The 17424-nt window shown below is 48.8% G+C and overlaps 1 protein-coding gene across 1 annotated transcript in view; it reads left to right on the top strand.

The window, feature by feature from the left end:
- Window positions 1-11240, top strand: part of GRM7 (glutamate metabotropic receptor 7) — a 175018-nt gene extending 163778 nt beyond the window's left edge. Inside the window, exons 9-10 of the mRNA XM_062500728.1 lie at window positions 6968-7214; window positions 11170-11240. Coding sequence (XP_062356712.1) covers window positions 6968-7214; window positions 11170-11240 — 318 coding nt within the window. The remainder of the gene's footprint in view (window positions 1-6967; window positions 7215-11169) is intronic.
- The last annotated feature ends 6184 nt before the right edge of the window (window positions 11241-17424 follow it).

Here is a 17424-nt window from a genome sequence, read left to right as displayed (position 1 = left end):
GGGGAATGAGTTTAGCTCTTCTGGGAAGGCCAGAGGATTTCCTTTTGGATGGGGGAGTTTTGGGGTGAGTTTTTGTGAGCCGGGTGTGTCAGGGCACTGAGGATGTTCAGCTGCTGAAGTGGAGGCAAAGGGAATTTATTAACTGGAGTGTGTCAGAAAAAGAGCAGTTTGATCTCAGGGAAAGCCTTCCTCATGGGCCAGAGTGGCTGGGTAGAAATTAAACATTTATTGTGTGCCCTTGGGGACATCGTGTGTGCCTTGGGGACATTGTTTGTGCTTTGGGGACATTGTGTGTGCTTGGGGACACTGTGTGTGCTTTGGGGACATTGTGTGTGCTTGGGGACATCCCAGTACCAGTCCCAGTGCCAGTCCCAGTGCCAGTCCCAGTGCCAGTCCCAGTGCCAGTCCCAGCACCGTGCAGTGCCACCATCCTGCAGAGACACAGACATGGGGTCTCACTTTATTTTCCTCAAAATCTTGAACTGAGGGTTGCAGGGTTGGTTCTTTCTCCTTGTACATTGAATTATTCAATAGTTGAAGTGAGTAAAATTAAAGATTTCTGGACTGGTGACGTTTGGAATATAAGAAGGATAGCCAAATCTGTTTCATTTGAACTCTAATCTCTGGTCATGTATAAAATGAATAAAATGCAATAAGTGTGGAGAAATATGATTTACAATAGCAGCCTGAGTCTGGCTCCGAATACCCAAAAATGCCAAGATTGTGTGTCAGTCAATTTAGCACTGGCGAGGGGGAGCAATGCAATGAAGGCTTTCTCCTTTTTGCCTTTCCTTTTTTTTTTTTTTTGGGTTTTTTTTTTTGGGGTTTTTTTTTTTTTTTTGTTTTCTGGAAGAAGTGACAGATTATGAATTATTTCTAGCTCAAAAAAGCCAAGTGCTCAGCCCATGAGAGAGGGAAAAGCCATTATTTTAATAATAGAAGTTGAGGATGTACATTACTCCTGCTGCACTTTGTGTTTGCCTCTTTTAGTGACGTGTAACTTATTTTAGAGCTATGATCACAAGCAGGAATGCCAAACAGGAGATGTTAGTTCTGAGAACTGATAATGGGATTTCTGGAGCTCTTCCCTCTGGCTGTGCCTCAAATCCAGCCAGGCCCTGCTGTGGCTGCAATCTCTGATCACCTCCAGACCCCTGGGTGACCCAGAGCAGGGATGGAGAGGTCTCAGGACACTCCTGCACTGGGGAACAGCCCATGGCTGGGATCCTGTGAGGAAACTTCATCCACTGCAGATCCTGCCCATCACTGTGGCCATGTGTGCCATGTGTCCATGTCCATCCCCCGTGGCCATGTGTCCATGTCCATGTCCCTCCCCTGTGTCCATGTGTCCATGTCCATGTCCTGTGTCCATGTGTCCATGTCCATGCCCTGTGTCCATGTCCATGCCCTGTGTCCACGTCCATGCTCCGTGGCCATGCCAGCAGGGAAGAGAAGCCAGCAGAGGCACAGTGCAGCGGTTTCTGTCCCTCTGTTGTCACCAGCCCTGGTAGCAGGATGGGGCAGGGAGGGCTCATCCTCCCCCTGAGCAGGACAGGGACCACAGCCCCTGCCTGTCCCTGGATCCTCAGGGGTGCACAGGATCCTCACCCCAGCCAGGACAGCAGAGCAGAGTGCCAGGGGCACAGAGCAGGAGGGAGGAGGCCAAAGGGAAGGAGAGCTCCCGTTCAGTGCTGGGGATGCACGGAGCTCGCTCCAAGCCTCTCTGTCCCTGCAGGGGGAATTCTTCTTCCCAGCACATCCCTGACTCTGCCGAGTTTCTGTGCGGGGACAGTGAAATGCAGCAGTGAGTTCCAGGCAGGAACCAGCTCCCAAAACCTTGAATCCTCCGTTGGCCTGAGCCAGGGCCAGCACTGTCCTGTTCTTGCCTGAGCAGTTCCCAAGGGACTCCAAGCAGTTCCTGGGCACCTTTGTTGTCTCTGTAGCTGCCAGAAAGCCAAGGAGCTCTTTCTGCAGCAGAGGAGAGGAGGAATCTGCTGAATATTGTCTGTATGAGCTGTGTGACTTGTGGGATTGCCTCTGAGACTGCTCCAGTTCCTCTCTCAGCTATCAGATGCTGTTTGAAAGCAGCACTTGCTTTTCCATTGCTGCTCTGTCCAATTATCTGGCTAATTTAATTTCCTTCCAGATAAGCTGTTATAGTTTCTGTCTCAGGCTGGAGGGACAAAATTCCTCTTTTTCTGCATCTGCATCAGAACCTTCAGAGCAAGTGCTTCAGCATTTGCTGCTTTGAATTATCACACAAGTTACAGATATAACCCATAAAAGTTTATTTCTGGTGCATGCAAATTTCTTGCATAAGGAAGTTCCTAATATAAGGCAACAAGCTGCATATAATATTTAGCTGGAATAACTGAGATATTTAAAACACAGACATTCACTTCAACTCTCCTCCCCACGTTTGCCTGTGAACGAGCAGCTGGAAAGCTCCACGTGCTGGGTGCTCTTGGGACGTGGAAATGAGCAGTGGCTGTGACAAGGTGACACCAGGAGCAGCAGGTTCAGCGTGCAGGCTCTGGGAATTGGGAATTTGTCCTTTTAGTCCCGTTCTCCCCGTGCTGGCTGCCTGTGCAGGTGGCACTCCCTGGGAATGTGTTTTCCTGTTGCTGGCTGAGCTTCCTGCTGCGAGGAACACGCTGGGCCATGATCCCTCGCAGCACTCCTGCATCCCTGGGATGCTGCACTCAGCACACGGCTCTTGCCCATGCTTCTGGTTGGGGAGTTCTCATTTTGCTGGCATGAATTGGACATTGGGAAAGAATTGCTCCCTGGGAGGGTGGGTTTGGGGTTCTCAGAGCTGCTGCAGGAGGGGAGGAGTGTCCTCACCCAGCCCCTGGACACCCAAATGTCCCAGGCCACATTTGCATTCAGGTCCTTTCACTTTTGCAAACACATAGCACAGGGGAAGCTAATTTTAGTTTTTATTAAAAAGTGTTTCTCATTCTTATATTTGCACAACATAATGTAGAGAATGAGATAGGATCTTCAGATGACCTGGAAAAGCCTTCTGGGAGATTTATAAACCATCGACTTCATCTGTAAGAACATTTGTTTTAATTCCCATATAAAAGTGAGATAAATTGGCTTGTAATAGCATGAGCCCAAAAATATCTCAAGTTACCACTTTATTTCCATATTGCAACATAACACAATTCAGTGCATAATTAGAAAGCTGAATTAGAAAAAGGAGCAGTTGCTCCTGGTTGGACTGAAGGCAAAGCTTTAGCCTGCAAAAAGGATTTTTGACTCCTGAAGGGACTTTTCGAAGCTCTGCAGCTCTGAGTTAAGTTGTTCTCTAAACTCTAAGTTCAGTTGTTCTGGCCCAGCAGCTGGAAATCTCTCCTGGGTTGACAGAGAGGGATCAGTGCTCTGCTTCCCAGAGAAACCACAGTTCATGCAAAATCAGCCACTGATGTATTTTGTTCTATAAAAATTGCCTGTTATTAGATGTGTGTATTCCGGACCAGTCCAATTTTCTCTCAAGGTTTTGAGGGCAATTTTTGTGATTTGCATGAATAAAGCAAAAATCTGGAAAACATTAAAATCTAAAATTCAAATGGGAATCACTTATGTAAAAGCAGTGATAAAATCTAGGTGCTTTTGCATGTGAATGATGTCCTCAGGGCTGGGTTTTCTCCAGTGCCTGCTTCAAAATCCCTGCCCTTGCAACTCAGTGTGTGAAGTTAAAATTTGTCAAAAGTCAGATTGAGAGAGAGGAGATTTGAGTGAGGGTGACCCTTCTGCCATGGCAGATGTGGCTTCAAACCCTCCAGGAGAGTGGTCTGGGAGACCAACACCACATTGGCTCTGGCAAGCCTTGATTTCCTCTGGCAAACTTCCTATCATGGGATGAGTTGGGTTGGGAGGGACCTGAATTCCCATCCAGGGACCTTAAATCCCATTCGGGGACCCTAAATCCTATCCAGGGATCTTAAATCCCATTCGGGGACCCTAAATCCTATCCAGGGATCTTAAATCCCTTTCGGGGACCCTAAATCCCATTCGGGGACCCTAAATCCTACCCAGGGATCTTAAATCCCATTCAGGAGCCTTAAATCCCATTCGGGGACCCTAAATCCCATTCGGGGACCCTAAATCCTATCCAGGGATCTTAAATCCCATTCAGGAGCCTTAAATCCCACCCAGTGCCACCCCATCCATGGCAGGGACAGCTCCCACTGTCCCAGGTGCTCTAGCCCCAGTGTCCAACCTGGCCTTGGGCACTGCCAGGGATCCAGGGGCAGCCACAGCTGCTCTGGGAATTCCAGCCCAGCCCCTCCCCACCCTCCCAGCCAGGAATTCCTTCCCAAGATCCCATCCAGCCCTGCCCTCTGGCAGTGGGAAGCCATTCCCTGTGTCCTGTCCCTCCATCCTTTGGAAGTCCTCTCTGTGCAGGTTCTTGGAGCTCCTCCAGGCACTGCAGGGCCACAGTTGTGTCACCAGACTGTGTCACCCCAGTGGTGTCACCCCAGAGCTTCTCCCCTCCAGGCTCAACAAGCTCGGTCCCAGTTGTCATTCATGTCAAGTTCGAGCATCTCTCACGAAATCTGCATCTTAATTTCTTAATTTAATCTCAGGTTTGGGAGCTGCCAGGTTCAGCAGCCAGCTGTAAAAGGCACGCAGGAGTTATTAGAGTCCCATTGTCAGTTAAATCTGATCCTTTGTACTCTAAGTCAGCCATTTGCATTCATCTAAAATGCTTCCCCAGAACTGATCAGAAGAAGTGAAATAAGAAATGAAATAGTTTCACGTAAACTGCATTTTTATGTCTGGCTGGTAAAACCACAAAGCAGAGATAAAACACATAAAACTGAGGCTCTGCATAATAAGCATATCTATTAGTTTCCCTTATCTTTAGGCTGCTCCCATTTGTCATGAGAAGCTTTGTGTGTCACTCATCCCTCCTTGTTCTACAAATGCTCTTTTCTCCCTTGCCTTTTATCTCCCATCAGCGTTTGCAAGGTGGGAACTCCGGCGAGGTGCTGCCAAAGACCCCTTTGATTAAATAATCATTTCACCTTCAACCCCTTTCCAGCAGGAAAAATAGAAATGAATTCCTGAGCTGTTTTCCTTTGCAGCAGGCAAGGTGCGGGATCAAAAGATGCCCAGGGTGAGGCAGCTCCCAGTCAGGCCAGTTCCCCACTGGGGCAGCCCCTGGAGCCCAGGAGAGGGTCTCAGGCACTGCTGCAGAAAGCCCCTAGCTAAACAGATAAAAATTAAATTATTATAAAAATCATTATGAGATTTCTAAAAGTACAAAATTATATGTTATATTATTTTAAATTATATAATTATAAAATTCTATGCTATAAAAATGCAAAAATTAAATACATGGTACCTGTCTGGGACAGCCAAGGGCAGCCTTGATGTTCTGGGGACATTTACAGGAGCTCGAGGTGGAGCTCTGGAAGCTCCCCCAGAGGTGGATTTAGGATGCCAGGAGACATTTGTGCTGCTCTCAGAGCTCTTCCATCAGAACTTCAGACTGAAGGGGAGAAGAGGAAACTGTTCTGAAGCAAGCAGCCTCGGTGTGTGATGCTTTTCCCATCTCTCTGGACTTCCTGTATATTTAATTTCTGAAGAGGATCTGCCGTGATGCTGCTGCCTCCCCCACACCTGTACTGTGCTATCTCTGTTCCTTTTAATTGTGCTGAATCCTCTGAAGTCATGAGAATTGTTCTGGCTTATCTGTTACATGTGTCCTCTGAAAAGACACTTTAAGAAAAGGGGGAGGGGGTAAAAAATGCTTCTCTGCCTCTGTATATTTGCAGAGAGTATATTTTTTAATGTTTCTGTGAATACTCATCTCAGTCAGTACCTGTTCTCTGATCTGAAAATATTTTTCCACAATGACAGCAGAGCTGAGTGTCATGAGCACAGAAATCGTTGTGTACGCTCTGCAAAGTTATTGCAGAGAATTGCAGAGAATTAAAGCACAATAAAACAAGGAAATCCCACCTTCCTCAAAGTTTTAAAAGTCAGAAGTTCCTACTAACCTGTGTTAGTATAGCTTCTCTTCTACAACTTACAGCTCAGCTAAACCCCAGTTTATATCAGAATTATTTCAACCCAAATCTGATCTGCACTCTAAATAACTGAGCCAAAGCTGTGCCATAAGTTGTAGTGGGAATTGTGTCAAGTCTCTGGCACGGAGGCTGCCGCTGGATCAGGCAGGGGATTTGTGTGGGACATCACAGTGGCTGCAGTGCAGAGGTCTCAGCTCACACATGTCCACTGCAAACTGGTTAAAAACCCGTGTCAAATGGGTATTTCTGTGTGTGTGTGTGTAGTGCTGCAACCCCTGGCCGTGTGTGCAACGTGCAGAATGGTTAAAAAATCAGTGTAAAATGGAGGTGTGTGTGACAACTGCTGCAGCCCCTGGCAGTGTGTGCCATGTGCAGATTGGTTAAAAATCACCTTACAGTGGGTATCTGTGTGCAGAGCTGTGTGTAACAAGTGCAAAGTGGTTACAAATCACTTTACACTGGGTGTTTGTGCTGTGTAACATGTACAAACTGGTTACAAATCACTTTACACTGGGTGTTTGTGCTGTGTGTGTAACATGTACACACTGGTTACAAATCACTTTACACTGGGTGTTTGTGCTGTGTGTGTAACATGTACAGAGTGGTTACAAATCACTTTTCACTGGGTGTTTGTGCTGTGTAACATGTACAAACTGGTTACAAATCACTTTACACTGGGTGTTTGTGCTGTGTAACATGTACAAACTGGTTACAAATCACTTTACACTGGGTGTTTGTGCTGTGTAACATGTACAAACTGGTTACAAATCACTTTACACTGGGTGTTTGTGCTGTGTAACATGTACAGAGTGGTTACAAATCACTTTACACTGGGTGTTTGTGCTGTGTAACATGTACAAACTGGTTACAAATCACCTTCCACTGGTATTTGTGCTGTGTGTAACCCCCGTCTCGTCCCACAGCTCTACATCCAGACCACCACGCTCACCATCTCCATGAACCTGAGCGCGTCCGTGGCCCTGGGGATGCTCTACATGCCCAAGGTTTACATCATCATCTTCCACCCCGAGCTCAACGTGCAGAAGCGCAAGCGCAGCTTCAAGGCCGTGGTGACGGCGGCCACCATGTCCTCCCGTCTGTCCCACAAACCCAGCGACCGGCCCAACGGCGAGGCCAAGACCGAGCTCTGCGAGAACGTGGACCCCAACAGTGAGTACGGCTGGGGCCCCCGCCTGCACCCCGCTTGCTCTGCTCCATCTCCGCCTTCGCGGCTCTAGGGTGCCCGTGGAATCCTCGGGGTTCGGTTCCCGTGTCTGAGCCGTGCCTTTTGGCAGGGTTCGAGCTCAGGAAGCGCTCGGGAGCTGGGAGTGGGCGAGGGCTCAGCGCATCCCTGGCACGGAACCGGCCGGTGCTGGCAGGGACGGGTCCCTGGGCAAGAGCCAAATGCAGCAGCTCTGCTAACCCGAGCTTCCCTCCTGATTCTTGCAAAGTTGCTTTGCAAAAGTCTCACAATCCCTGAAGATTCCCATTTAGGGATTTTATCTGCTCTTAATGCAAATCTTGCCACCGATTTAAAAGGAAAATAGATGGCAAAGACACTTCTAGTTTCCTTAATGTGCATAGCAGAGGATAGCGCAGCACGAAATTACAGACTGAGGCCATCAAATTTGATTTGCATTTGAATCTGGAAGGAGCTGAGGAAGGAGAGAGCTGCACAACTGCACAGCACACTGCAAAGGTTTGGGCACGTCTGCAGTTTTATGCAAAACCAGATCTGAATGGGAAAAATGCCCTTTCCCTGCCCCTGTTCTGCTGGAATCTCTGCCACTTCTTGTCCCATTAATGCTGCTGGAATTCCTGCCCCATTAATGCTGCTGGAATTCCTGCCCCATTAATGCTGGAATTCCTGCCTGGAGCAGGCAGCAGATCCCTGACACAGCACTTTTCCTCCCCAGTGCAGAATTTCTCTCTGATGTCTGACCATGCAGGTGTACAAAATCCATTCCAGCTGGAAAAGCTGAATTGATCCCTGGGAGCTGGACTGGGTTCTGCCACGAGACAGGGAGGAAATGGTTGTCACAAGTTAGGGACTGTCCTGGACAGAGTGCAGGAGGAAATAAAGGAATTCCTGCCCTGGGCTGTCACCCAGTGACACTCAGGGTCCTCTGCCAAGGCAAATTTCAGGGAGGGAAGGGAGAAAAAAAGAATTTGGAATCCAGCTGGGCCAGGGCAGGGGAATGTGTTGCTGGTGCACTTCACTAATGACTGTTTGGATGGACTCCCCTGAAATTAGTATCCCCCCCCCTACAAAACCCAAAATCTAAGAATTTCATGCCAAAACTTGACCCGAGAGAAAACCACCCAAGCTGTGATGCTGCAAAGCTCCCTGTGGGAAGCCCAGCCTGGGGACGTCCCACCCTGCTCTCATCCTCCTGGGCTACATCTTATTGCTGCTTGCAGACTTCTGGGAATATGTTCCCCTCCCACCAAAGAACAGTCAGATTGTTCTTTGGGAAGGAAGTATATTGAGTAAAAATAAATACTGCTCACCTAACCCCCGTGTTTCTGCCCAAACACCCCATTTTTAGACCAGGGCTGTAGACAGAACATGTTTTTAAGAGGCACAAGGGGCAGGGGCCCCTGGCTTGAGCAGATGTGCCACTTTTGCCTTGAGCCTTCGCTGAGTGGGATTTTAAAGCTCCTAAATGTGTTTGTTAGGAAATGTGCCATCTCTGAGTTTCTGGTTTTTAAACTTTTACTTCCTTTTGATGGTTTGTGAAGTACGTATTTTTCCCAGTGTTTTCATTATTTATATAGAATTCCATCTGCCCACAGTCTCAGCTGCACCAGCACTGCTCATTCATGGCCCAGGTCTGTGTGTTCATAACAAGAATTAGAAAATCAAATGAAATAAACTTCTGCTGTACTTAAAACTTGTTGGGTACACTAGTCACAGTGTAACTGCTACAGTTACTGTCCAGTAGCATTGATTAGGTTATTGATCAGCCCCCTGATCAGGCTGCATTCATTAATGTGTACAAAAGCAGTGCACTGAACAACTGAATTCAGTTTCTTTTTTTGAAGTTTGAATATTCTGTTGAATAAAAGTTGTATCCTGTTCCATATTTAGGTGAAAAAGAATGATGATTTTATTTGTGAGCTTAACAATGTCATACATCCAGGCAAAACTCCTCAAACTTAATTTTCAGTGAAATTTTGAGTATGATGTCCATATATAAAATTGGGTTTGATGTTTTTATAGCAATTTCACTTTAAAAATATTTTACACTGTGAATAGGGAATTTTCCAGAGTTTTACCAGTCAGAAAATAGGAAATGTAAATTACAAATTGCCCTGGATGCATCAGTTCTTGGAGCCATTTTAAAAGAAAATCTCAAATATATTTTTCCAAAAGAAAAGCAAATTGTGGTTTTTTTCAGTATTTCTTAATTCAATTGGCTTTGCTCCCCTGGGATGGCTCCAGGGTCTGGGTTTGGTTCTTGGAGCCATGCAAGGCTCTGGAGCTCAGGGAAAATTTCTGGATAGGATCAGAACCAGAGCTGGCCTGGTCAGCTCTCTGTGCAAGTACAGTGGAGGTTTCCAGTTTGATTTTCCCTCTGTACAGTGGAGCTTTCCAGTTTGATTTTCTGTCTCAGGGGGCTGTGCTGGTGCTTGCTCAGCTGCTGGCTGCTGGAGCTGCTGTTTCTGTTGGAAAGCCATGAGTGTTCCCCGAGAGCAGGGAGCACCAGCATGGGACCCATGTACCTCCTAACACTGGGAATTTGGGGACTGAGCCCAGATTTATGGCCTGTCCTACTCCACAGGCCACAGTAAAACCACAGAGAGCAAAACATGGGTGGTTTTAAATAGAGAAACAGACTTGAAAAGAGCTCCAAGTTTTAGTAGCCCTTTAAAAGAACAGAGCAGCTGTTCCAGCTGTTCCCCTGGATCCCTGGCAGTACCCAAGGCCAGGCTGGACATTGGGGTTGGAGCAGCCAACCGGGATGGGATGGGATGGGATGGGATGGGATGGGATGGGATGGGATGGGATGGGATGGGATGGGATGGGATGGGATTTGAGGTCTTTTCCAGCCCAAACCCCTCTGTGGTGATGGGCTGGAGATGTGAAGGTCTGTGAACTCCTGAGGCTTCCCAGGATCCTCATCCTGTGAAACCTCTGCACACAGCTCTGGGGCAATCTGTTGGAATTTAGGGGAAAAAAATTGTGCAGAGCACTAGGGAGAGGGGTTTGGAGTGAGAGTAAAAGAAGCCACTGATTCAGATGAGAGGAGAATCCCCTGAAGTGCAGGGAGCTCATCTCGCAGCCCTGCGGGAACAGGCTGTGATTGCCCTGGTATCTCTGGAAAAGGGAAAAGCAGAGGTTTCACAAGCTGAGCTCCCCAGCCACACTGTGGGAGGGTTTCCATGCTGAACGGGATATATTAAGGCCAGGCCTTGCAATCATTTTAGGAGAACTCTGTTAATCATTGCCGCTCGCCATCTGCCATGTGCCTGCTGTCACTCACTGCACGGCTTTCCCTGCTGGGGCAGGTTTGGGACCAGCAGGACGCGGTGCCCAGCAGCTCCCACCCCTGGGATGAGTTTGCTGTGCTCTCTGCGTGTCTTTGGTTGAATTTCACGTTCGGGGAGGTGTTTCTGGTGGAGCAGGCGGTGAGTGCCCTGCTGGGCTGGCTGCTCCAGCTCCTGCTGCAAGAGCGGAGTGCCCCACCGGGAGAGAAACGCTGACCTCCAACCCGTTCTTAATCTATACTGAGATTTACACGTCATTACTCCTTCCACCTTCTTGGGGAAAACACTCAGGATGATGCCAAGGAACCTGTGAGTGACTCTGGGGCTGAGGAGGGATTGGAGGGGGTCTGAAAGCGCAGCCAAAATCTCCCAGGGTTGGCTCAGGGAGAGGAAGGAGAAGCCTGCTCAGGCAGCCCTGCTCTCCCGTGAGCAGCTGCCCCGTGTTTGGAGGTACCGAGCCCCCTGCCCTGGCTCATTTGGGGCTGCCAGGGCTGGTTGGCTGTGCTGGTGCCTCCCGGGTTCCCAGCGGCCCAGGCTGGGGGAGGTGAATGGCAGCAGCTCTGGGCAGGGCAGGCTGTGAGCGTTCCTTGTGCCCACACCTGTCCTACATTCAATGTGTTTACTTTCCCTGTAGACTCTATACCACCAGTAAGAAAGAGTGTTCAAAAGTCTGTTACTTGGTACACTCTTCCACCTACTGTGTAGCTTTTGCCTGCTTTCCCAAAAGGTAAGGAAAACCGAGCTTTTGTTATTTTATTCTCAAATGATGATGATGACTCTTTTTGTTATATACATAATAATATGAGAAATGTTCGTTAGTGCAGCTGTGTTAAAACAAGTATCTAACTTGAAAATTGTTCACAAATTACCAAAAGATGCCATGGGGAGGGGATGCTCCTGGGCAAGGGAGAGCCCTGACGTGGGTGGTTCCAGTCCCTGTGCTGGAATCCCCCAGCACCAGCCCTGAGAGGTCTCCCGCTTCCCATCACTAGAGCTGGATCCCCATAAAGCCCTTGGGGATGGAGATTCTTGTTTTAAAATGAACAAACAAATGATCAAAAGTTAATTCTGGCCACCAGATCTGAGAACTAAGGCATCTAAGAGTCATCCCCACCCACTGGGCTGCCCAGAACCTTTTCCAAAGTGTGACGGACCCTCCCTCCTCCCAAACTATCCATGGCTCCAAAGAGTTGGAGAAACAAAATCTGCTTTTCCCCATGGGCTGTCCAGTAACCACTGACTTCGTGGAACCACGAGTGAACAATTTTTGAGGGCTGGCTTTTCCTGCGTGTTGTGGCTGCCTCGTGGTGATCTGGTGATGTGTGAGCTCCTGTGGTGTTTGTGGCTGCACCAGCCGGGAATTCCTGCTTTCCTAGGGCACTGAGGGAGTGAGGAAGGCTCTGATACTGGAGAGAAATGATTACCAGCCATTAATGAGTATTTCTGTGTGTGCTGGGGGGCTTTACCCAGGTACAAAAGGTTGTACCTGACCTGGTTCCTGTGGTGCTGGAAAAATCACTGTATTGTATTCAGCCCTCAGAATGTTTAGCTGGGCCCTAATAGGAGAGAACTTCTATCAGCAAAGGTTGGAATGTTGCTTGAATGGAGTCTCTGAGTCACAGGACAAGAAATTACCAGTATCTCTGGCTGGTGCAAATTGGCCCAGCTCCAGCATCAATTCAGCCCTCGCTGAGAGCTCAAATTGGTTTTTATTGTATTTGAATCAGGGCCATGATGCCAACTCCAGCTCGGGCAGAAAGGATGGGAGGGAGAAGCTCTCCAGGAGCCCCGGGGTGAGCCGGAGCATCCAAGGGCTGAAGTCGGGCAGGGCTGGGCTGAGGGAAATGGGACAAAGGGGCCACTCAAAGCATTACTGCAAATGAAAGAGCAGAAAGGAAAGGACAGCTTTGTGCAAATTGCTAAAGGAAGGAGATGAGAAAGAGAGAGATGGAAGACACATAAATCTCAGGAGAATTCGGTTTCTTAAATAACCTAGAACTTCCTTTAAAATAGCACAAAAAAAAAGATAATTAGGAGCTCAGACTCTAAAATTATTTATTTCCATGTAGTAATGGAGATAATCTAAGGAGTTGCAGTCTGCAAAGGCACACAAATAACTCTGTCATCCAAGTCCTATAAAAAGCAATTGTCCACTCAGATTCTTTAAGCAGATTTCGAAATTTGGTCCAGAAAAGCTTTGAAAATGCTACAGCCAGGGATGGTTTGGGCTTGTGCTGGTCCTGCCCGTGCTCCTCTGCTCCAAGTTGTTTTCCACCTCTGTCCCAGCATCGCTGCTCCAGCTCCTGGAGACCGGGCTGCTGTTTCGATTTGTTCTCCCAGGAATAGAAAACCTGAAGCAACATGAAACAATGCAGTGTATTAAAAACAAAGCTGGGCTAGCAGGAAAACATCAGCCTGGTTGTAAATTGACACTTGTTTTGCTGGTAAGGTGTTTGTAGTAGGAATGAACAGAGCTGAGCCCTGACGTGACTGTATCAATTTCTGCTTGTGATGCACTGGAGATGTGTTTGTAGTGCTTTCAATTGTTTCCTGGCAGTGACAAACAGGACTGCTCTGCTCCTGAGGCTGATGAAAATACAGGGCTTGGAAAATCCCCGTGGTAGCTGGGTGAGGGGAGAAATTGTCCGTCAGTGAGCAGGGCAGGGGAACATCTAAGGCTCTGCAGGGCTGCAGGGGTGTGCAGCTGTCACTGCAGGGGTGTACAGCTGTCACTGCAGGGCACATCTGGCACTGCAGGGGTGTACAGCTGGCACTGCAGGGCACAGCTGGCACTGCAGGGATGTACAGCTGGCACTGCAGGGGTGTACAGCTGGCACTGCAGGGCACATCTGGCACTGCAGGGGTGTACAGCTGGCACTGCAGGGCACAGCTGGCACTGCAGGGATGTACAGCTGGCACTGCAGGGCACAGCTGGCACTGCAAGGGTGTACAGCTGTCACTGCAGGGCACAGCTGGCACTGCAGGGATGTACAGCTGGCACTGCAGGATACAGCTGGCACTGCAGGGTACAGCTGGCACTGCAGGGATGCACAGCTGGCACTGCAGGGCACATCTGGCACTGCAGGGATGTACAGCTGACACTGCAGGGATGCACAGCTGGCACTGCAGGATACAGCTGGCACTGCAGGGTACAGCTGACACTGCAGGGATGCACAGCTGGCACTGCAGGATACAGCTGGCACTGCAGGGTACAGCTGGCACTGCAGGGATGTACAGCTGGCACTGCAGGGATGTACAGCTGGCACTGCAGGGTACAGCTGGCACTGCAGGGATGTACAGCTGGCACTGCAGGGGTGTACAGCTGGCACTGCAGGGGTGTGCAGCTGGCACTGCAGGGATGTACAGCTGGCACTGCAGGGTACAGCTGGCACTGCAGGGATGTACAGCTGGCACTGCAGGAGTGTACAGCACTCTGCACCTCCCCACCTGGGCTGGGGCTGCCAGGGCTGAGGGCACCAGGAGAAGCTGCCCACCCTCCCAGGGAACGACTCCTTCCCAATATCCCATTTGGTTACGGTGTTACCTTCTTTTTTACATCCAAAAATAATTACTTTTGATGGTACATTCATGGAATTGCCTGCCCCCCTATTAATTATCTGCAGACTGTCTCACACCTTTCATGACTTATACAGTACAAGACTTGTAATGTGCAGAAAAGTGTCAGGCTGTTTCCTTTTTTAAAAATTGAAATTCTGAGGGCACTTAAACCATCACCTTTGAGTTTGATGTGTGAATAGCAACACACTCATGGCTAGAAGTGCCTGGGATATGAAAAGCTGTGTAGTAGAAGGATGCCTGTGACCAGAAATAAGGATTAATTAGTGTGTAAGTATTCATCATTCATTCCATATTTTCTGTCTCCTTATGTGATCCTTTTTCCTGGGAGGTCTGGGTGAGGAGTGAGCAGGTGCAGTTACACCTCTTGGACCAGTCCCTCACTTTCTTGCTTAACAAACTCTCAGTAGCTCCGAGTTCTCCCTTTGTCTAATTTATCACTCCTTACATCCTCTCAGGGAGATTCTGTCAAATCTATAAATTGTAATATCATGGAAAAGACACGGCTTTTGGCTCTCTTATCTCCCATAGATTTTAATGAGTCCCTTTCTCCCAAGCAGGGCAGATGTCAGGATAACCTCACTCCCTGCTGGGGCTCTGACAGCCCTCACTCACATCCTCCTCCCTGCTGGGGACGTGGTGCAGGAAAGGATCAGGAAATCAGACTTCACATCCTCACCTCCATTCCCCTGAAGTCCCTGGAACCACTGGAACCCAGTCTTTGGGGAGCAGCTCCCAGCTGCAAAGAGCTCCCAGGAGCAGCAGAACCAGGGCCTGGAAGGGCTGATTTTGATTTTTGAAAATTTGTCAAGTGAGTTCAAAAAGGAAATTCTAATAATAATAAGGTGAAAAGGCCAGGAGAACAAACCCCAGGCAATATTGCAGCAAAATGAATTTCTCAAATACAGAACCCAGGCAGTTTTTGGTGGGCATGATTGCAAGTATGGAGAAAACTGTTCAGATTGTGAAAGAACAGCAGAAAATCTCTGCTCCTGCCTTGTTGTGTGTCTTTGGCAAAGCTGTCCACACCCTGATGTGTTTTGTCACCTTGTGGGAAGCAAAGCAAAGAAACTCCCAGCAGCTCTGGGAATGAGGGTCCTGGTGGGCTGGGGAGGGTGGGAGGCACAGCCCAGCCCTGCTCTGGCACTGGCACTGGCACTGGCACTGGCAGGAGTCACACTGGCAATGAGGGAGGTGTTGCTTTATGTTGTACAGAGAGCAAACACACAGTATATTTGTGCAGGGACCTGGGTTTGCTTGGCTTTTGAGGGCCAGGAAGCAGCGGCAGCAAATGCAAGCAATGGCCCGTCAGAAATTGGGATTTCTGGGTGCTCCTGTCCCACAGGCACTGCTGTCATACCCAGCACCACTGGAAAACATCACAGGGGATGTTTGTCTTTCCCGCCTTCAGGGAAGGAATTGTGGGATCTCCCAGTGAGGTGTGGGATCCATTAGAGGACAGCATCCTTTTGGCCTTGAAAAGAGGAGTTTTGACTTCGGGCTGAGATTGCTTGGCTTGGACTCTGACAGCAGGGAACAAAGGCAGGGGGTTATTTCCTAGCCACAGAGAAAAATGGAAAACCAAGGAAGGGAGTTAGGTGAAATACATGTAAATTTGTTCAATACATGTAAATACATGTAAAAATACACATAAATGCCCATGAAACACACCGTGGAGGCAGGTGGGAGGGAAGAAAGGCAGCCCAGTCCTGGGATTGAGGTCTGGCTGAGTTTCCCCTCAGTAACCCAGAGCTCTGGCTCTCAGCTGGGAGCAGCCTGCCACTGCATCCAGTGAGGTGCCTGTGCTTCTGTGCAGGGGAGAAGGAAATAGAAAAGATAGAGTTGCCATAGCTACACCACTTGTCACGATGCTTATCATGTCCCTGGGATAAAGAGCCCTGCATTAAATCTGGGCTCTTATTAATATCAGCTGTTAAACATTTCCAGGGTATTTGAAATCAAGACTTTCTGCTAAAAAATTAAATGTTGATTGCAGCAAAATTGGGCTGTTTAACAGCACAGCTCAGAGTGTAATTTTGTCAGACACTGTGTAACAGAGTTGTACACCAGGAATACATTTTCCAGTGAATTGAGTCTCCTTGCACCTCATGAACATTCCTGATTTTCCTGTTAAGATGTTTGTTACTTTCAGCTCTTTGCCAAGGAGCTGGAGCAGGCCAGCTGGCAGGAAGGGACAGGAGTTCCTGGGCGTGAGTAAGAAAGTATTGCTTGTGTGATGGCTGGGAGAGCTGGAAGTGTTGAAGACAAGCTTCAGGGTGACCTAACTGCGGCCTCCTGGTGTCTGCAGGGGCTGGCAGGAAAGGTGGAGAGAGAATATTTCCAGGATGGGGCAAGGGGAATGGGTTCCCACTGCCAGAGGGCAGCCTGAGCTGGGCTGTGGGGAAGGAATCCTTCCCACACCACCTGCCAGGATGGCAGCAGAAATAAAGGCAGGAGAGATGTGCTGAAACAGCTCACAGCAGCGCTGGGAGGGCAGGGCAGCCACGGAGCCCTGGCTGTGCCCAGGGCTTGGGGACAAGGCACTGGGGACATCCTGGAACCAGCTCAGCCACACACTCTGGAGCAGAGGTGAAATGTTTTCCTGCAGCTCTGACTCCAGGCCTCCTTGGGGATGTTTTAGCCATCACTCAGGTCATCATTTTAATTATGTTTCAGGCAAACTGTTTTCACACTTGGCTCTAACAGCTCTCTGCAGAGCCTGGCTTTCCAGGTAAGATAACCAAAGTGCTGTTAATGACTTTATTTTAAGCAGGTGAAAATAATTTGCTCCCATTTGTTATCTTTCCAGTCCACAGCATTCACACAGCAGCAGTAGAAATGCAGTTGGAATTAGCAGGTTTTCTGTACCTCTGGCTCCAATTAAGGAATATGAGTTGGGTTTGTTTCTTCCCTGCCATAATCTCATAAACATTTGGAAACACATTTCCTAAGATCCTGTGCACTTTTGCAGCTCCACGTGCTGCGGTGCAGGTGAGGCTCTGGGGATGGGTTGCTCTGGGGGTGTGCAGTGACTCTTTTGTCCCCTGGTTCCATCCTCATGCCCTCCTCCGCTTGGAGCAGGATTTCTGTCCCCCACATCCCAGCACAAGCACATCTCTGCCTGTGCCCCTCTGCAATCCTTCCTTCCCCGCTGGAGGTGTTCATCCTGCTGTGCATCCCCTGGTCCTGATGGGGCAGATACTCTCAAGCTTCACCTGACACAGAAGTTTATATCTGCAAAGGAGACAAGGAGGAGATGGGGGAAGATATAGCCAAGCAGGAGATAGGGAGAGGATGCAGCCAAAGGTGCTTG

The sequence above is a fragment of the Cinclus cinclus genome, chromosome 12, assembly GCF_963662255.1.
Source record: "Cinclus cinclus chromosome 12, bCinCin1.1, whole genome shotgun sequence".
Taxonomy (NCBI): domain Eukaryota; kingdom Metazoa; phylum Chordata; class Aves; order Passeriformes; family Cinclidae; genus Cinclus; species Cinclus cinclus.
Note: the sequence above shows the minus strand (reverse complement) of the source record. Positions and strands in the feature narration are given on the sequence as shown.